A 5,408-nucleotide genomic window follows, 5' to 3' on the forward strand; every position below is an offset into this window, starting at 1 on the left:
ATGGAGTAGCAGGAAGACACACATAGGTGGCATGGAGTAGCAGGAAGAACACACACATGGGGGCATGGAGTAGCAGGAAGAACACACATAGGGGGCATGGAGTAGCAGGAAGAACACACATAGGTGGCATGGAGTAGCAGGAAGACACACAGGTGGCATGGAGTAGCGGGAAGACACACAGGTGGCATGGAGTAGCAGGAAGACACACACATAGGGGGCATGGAGTAACAGGAAGAACACACATAGGAGGCATGGAGTAGCAGGAAGACACACACAGGTGGCATGGAGTAGCAGGAAGACACACACAGGTGGCATGGAGTAGCAGGAAGAACACACATAGGAGGCATGGAGTAGCAGGAAGACACACACAGGTGGCATGGAGTAGCGGGAAGACACACAGGTGGCAGGGAGAACAGGGGGAGACAGAATCTTCACTTTCTGGCCTGCCACCTTGCCAACTGTTTACCCTTTGAGTCCCTACTTCTTCTGCTAGAAGCTGTGAATATGAAAAACAAAGTAATCTAGTAGAATATGTTTTAAACACTTTGCATAAACTGCAACCCTAAGTACAAGCAGCTTTTTGTATACAAGTACTGCTAAGCCATCCCCTCCTGCCAACCTGCCTGCTCCCCCAAAACGTCTTGTTCAGATCCAGGTCACTCCCAATCAGACCTTTTTTTTTAATTTTTAATTTTTTTATTTTTATGCTTTTATTTTCAGATTTCCTGCAAGAAAGGGACATTCCCTTTAGAATTTTTTTTAAATCTTGATTCTTCCCTTTTCCTCATCCTTAACTTCTTACCTCTCCAGACCTTTTTTTTTTTTTAATCCTCACCCGAGGATATTTTCCCATTGATTTTTTAAAAATATATTTTATTGATTTTTCACAGAGAGGAAGGGAGAGGGATAGAGAGTTAGAAACATCGATGAGAGAGAAACATCGATCAGCTGCCTCCTGCACACCCCCAACTGGGGATGTGCCCACAACCAAGGTACATGCCCTTGGCCAGAATCGAACCCGGGACCCTTCAGCTCGCAGGGCGACGTTCTATCCACTGAGCCAAACCGGTCAGGGCATCCCATTGATTTTTAGGGAGAATGGAAGAGAGAGGAAAAGACAGAGAGAAACATCTATGTGAGAGAAACACATTGATTGGTTGCCTCCTGTACGCGCCCTGACCAGGGCCCTGGCCGGGAAGTAGCCTGCAACCGAGGTACATGTCCTTGACCAGAATCGAACCCAGGACCCTTTGGTCCTCAGGCCGATGCTCTATCCAGTGCCAAACCAGCCAGGGCCCAATCAGAATCTTGAAATCATCGTTGACACCTTCTTCCCCACTCTTCACACCAGTGTCGCCAAGTCCTGTCCACCTGCGTGTACTGTTCCTCGCATCCTGGTCTTCCCTTTTCATCGCTCACTGCCTCGTCTGGCCTTGTCATGGTGCCTCTCACTCGGACTGGGTGACAGACCTTCTGCCCCTGGGCATCTCAGTTCCATTCCTTCCATCCTGTAGATGTCTCTCCCTACAGCATCGCTTTCTTTAGATTATTCCCCCACACAAATACCTGCAGAGCAACGTCCAAACCTTAAGCTTGACATTTAAGGCTTTGGGCAATTTGGCTCTATCTTATTTACCTGAACCTGTAACATCAACTGGACTGGGTTCCTGAACTCTGTCTCCAGGACAAACATTCCGAAGCTCAAACACACGTAACTCATTGTCATTTGCTGTGGCCTCTTCTGGTCTAACCGAGCCTCAGGGAGAGAAGTGGGCATACAAAGAAAGCGCAGTTCCTGTGTGGGACAGGTGCCATTTCCCCACTGAGAACGACCTCCCCCTCCTATTCATTCTTAAGACCATGCTAACAGACCTCCTCCTCTGGGAGGCCTTCCCTGAGGTCACCTCTTCTGAGCACCGATCGCACCCTTTGTGCTAAGTAGATCAGTGTTCCCCTGAGATCCTGACTCAGTGAGTCTGAGGTGGGGCCAGAGAATGTACATTTATTTCGAACGGGTTCCGATAGCAGGGGCCTGGGGACCTCACATGGAGCACTGCTGCTATGAAGAACCTGGTCCTAGCATTTATTCTTCCACTGCACACTCAACTCCTTAAGGGCAGAACACATACATTCCATCTCTTTGTGGATCAGCCCCCAAACCCCACAGTTAATTGCACAGCACACAGGAAGTGCCCGCTTTGACTGGTTCAGAGTATCTGCCAGGCGTGTTCTTACATGGTGCTTACAGCAGCCCGCCAGGGGGGAGAAAGGCAGACTGTCGGGAAAGAATCAAAGTCACCGCAGAGCCGAGCCCGGCTGGCACTGGCTCAGGTTTGCAGCCATGGGCACTCCACCAGGGGTCTCCTGCACTGGCTCCCTGGGCTGGCGCTGAACTGAGGGCCCAGCCAGCGGGACTCAGGGGTTGAGTGTTGACCTAGGAACCAGGAGGTCACGGTTCCATTCCCGGTCAGGGCATGTGCCCAGGTTGTGGGCTCCATCCCCAGTAGAGGGGTGCAGGAGGCAGCCAATCAATGACTCTTTCTCATCATTGATGTTTCTATCTCTTTCTCCCTCTCCCTTCCTCTCTGAAATCTATTAAAAAATTATTTTAAAAAAAAGAAAATGTGGGGGAAGGAATTGACATTTATTGGACAATTACTCTCTGCCAACTTCTGGGCTGGGGGTGTAGACATCATCTCAGGGGTCCGGGAAGTATGGTAAGTGGTCCCCCAAGTGCAAACACTGAGGCCCAGGACACCATGTTTTATGCACAGCACAGAAGAGGCAGAAGTGGCCAGACAAATTGGGAGGAAATGACTTTAACTGACTGCAGGTCAATTACGTGGCCAGCTGCACTGTTCCAGATGCTTTCACCTACATGGTCTCGTTTAATGCCCACAACGACCTGGCAGAGGAGAGCTCTCTGCACCCGTGTGACAGGCGAGGCAATCGGCTCAGAGAGGTCAGACTGTTTGCCCAAAGCCACACAGCAGAGGAGAGGAGAGGAAAAGCTGGCATTCCTGTCTGTCTGACCCTGCAGCCCGTATGGTGTCCCAGCCCTGTCCCGTGGCCATGTCCCGGGGTCTCTGCACAGCACACGTGGCCCCAGGGCTCCACATCCCCTGGTCCCTGCCAACACCCTGTGAACCTGAGCCACCCCACTCCCTTCAGATACTCTGAGCCTCGCTCTGTTCTCGCCCTGAGGACTGACTCCAGACTGCTCCTGGGTACTAAGGGTGTGCAGGCAAGAGGAGGAATTCGCAGGGGAGACCGGAGCCTTAGGTCAGCCGGGCGACGGGAGGGCCTGGGTGGGGGGCCCGGAAGGCTGCGTCCACCAGGCCACTGGGAGGTGGAGCCTTGCAGAGGGAGCTTCCTGAGAAGCTCAGGCTGCTCCCTACGCACAGACACTCCCCTTCACCGACCCTCCCAAGGACAGGCCTCCCCGACATAGACAGGAGGGGAGTGGGGCGGCTCAGGTTCAAGGTGACACACCCGCACACAGAGCCATCCTGTCACTTGTGTCCAGACCCTCCCACAGGGGAGCACATGTGCACAGGGGCCGGCCACAGCCCCCACGGAGGGCTGCTCACGCCCACATTCCCACCCACCCACAGGGGTGCAGGGGGTGCAACCTGCACCAGCCACTTTGGAGGTACCAGGGAGTGTCAGGAAGGATGGGGAGAGTGGGTGGCATTTCCGCCATCGCTGCCAGGCCCGCCCCCTGCCCCCCCAGCAGCCATCAGGAGTCTCGTTCTCAGAAGGGGCTCTGGTTCCTTAGCTGCGACTTGTCCTTTCCCCAGGCTCAGCCTAGTCCTCTCTGGCCTGTGCCTGGAGGCCTGGGGCGGGGGAGGGGCGGGGGTGGATGTCAGTGGGGGAGGGGGCAGGCGGAAGAAGGATGGACCTCAGGAGTCTGTCTGTCTAGGCCAGTGGTTCTCAACCTTCCTAATGCTGCGACCCTTTAATCCAGTTCCTCATGTTGTGGTGACCCCCAATTTCATTGTTACAAATTAAACACAATTAAAGCATAGTGATTCATCACAAAAACAATATGTAGTTATATATGTTTTCCGATGGTCTTAGGCGACCCCTGTGAAAGGGTCGTTTGACTCCCAAAGGGGCTGCGACCCACAGGTTGAGAACCGCTGGTCTAGGGCTTCTGGGCTGGCCTGGAGGTCACAGGAGCTCAGGCCTCAGCTTTGCTGCCCCCCGTGGTAGCCCAGACAGTGGGAGAAAGGGCCTCATCCAACTCGGATCAGGGTTCCCTGGCCTTCAAGGTGCCAGGAATGATGGTGGGAAGCCTGATTCCCGAAACGCCAGAGGAGGTGAGGGGTTGGGTGACCAAGGTCTGGAGTGGTGGGCGCAGCAGACTCAGGCTTGGCCAGGGCTCACACCCTGTTCCCAGCGACCCCATGGCTTGGGCCTTCTCCGGGGCAGGCTCCCCGCACGAAATATTTCTCCTGCCCCAAATCTTTACAAAGAGGTGTGTGTGTAAGATGGGAGTGAAGAGAGGGCCGGTGGGGACGCCTGAGAGGGAAGGGGAGTGTTGGGAACGACAGACGACCCCAGCTGCCACCATGGTGGCCGGAGAAGGTTTCGGGAGAGGGTCCCTCCTGCCCACACCATCCAGCCCACGTTCGCAGGGGCCAGCATGCTGCCCCCCAGCTGCCCCCCTCTGCTCATGCTGGAGGAGGGTAGAGTGGCCTGGCGACCTTACCGTCTGGGGGGGGCTGCCCACAGTCATCTCCACATAGTAGCCCTGACCGGACTTGCCCCTCAGGTTGTCCACCATCTCCACGAAGCTGCCCCTCCGGCCGGGCTCGTCGGGCTCCTCGGTGTCCCGGGGCAGTCGCAGGCCCAGGGGGGTGCCCCCTAGCCCGCTCCGCAGAGGCAGCCGGATGCCAGGCTGGGCACAGCGGGTGGGCAGCACTGCCCAGCCCATCCACAGCAGGAGCCAGGGCAGTGCTGGGGCCATCGCGGCCCGGCCTCCAGGCCCTCAGGGCTCACTCGGGCCCACGTCCGTCCCTATGGTCTGACCCCCACTCTGGGTGCCGGCGGTTTCTCAGGAAAGCGAGCTGTGCAGCATCGGGGCTCCTGCGGGCCTTGGACCAGCCCGGCCCCGCCGTGGGATGGCAGGAACGATCGGCAGAGCGAGCGAAGGGGAGACGGATCCCAGCTACATCTGGCCAGAGGCGTGCAGCCTCAGCACAGGTCGGGGAGAGGCCGGCCTGGGCCCCCTGGGGGCGCTGGGAGGGGCGAGCATGGCAGGTCGGCAGCGCTGGTTTCCCGGGGCTCCTGGCAGGTCGGTGGCGGTGGCGGGGAGAGGCATGGGCTCCTGCAGCTGCACCGCCGGTCAGGCCACCATCACCCAGCTCCCACTCCCAGGCAGGCTGGGGAGGCGGAAAGACTTG

At 56.6% G+C, this 5,408-nt stretch overlaps 1 protein-coding gene across 1 annotated transcript in view; it reads right to left on the reverse strand.

Annotated features, from left to right (window-relative positions):
• BACE1 (beta-secretase 1) overlaps positions 1-5,408 on the reverse strand; it is a 26,765-nt gene extending 21,357 nt beyond the window's left edge. The window contains exon 1 of the mRNA XM_006102960.3: positions 4,715-5,408. Within this exon, the coding sequence (XP_006103022.1) occupies positions 4,715-4,972 (258 nt within the window). The 5' untranslated portion in view covers positions 4,973-5,408. The remainder of the gene's footprint in view (positions 1-4,714) is intronic.

The sequence above is a fragment of the Myotis lucifugus genome, unplaced genomic scaffold (genome assembly GCF_000147115.1).
Source record: "Myotis lucifugus unplaced genomic scaffold, Myoluc2.0 scaffold_448, whole genome shotgun sequence".
Lineage (NCBI taxonomy): Eukaryota > Metazoa > Chordata > Mammalia > Chiroptera > Vespertilionidae > Myotis > Myotis lucifugus.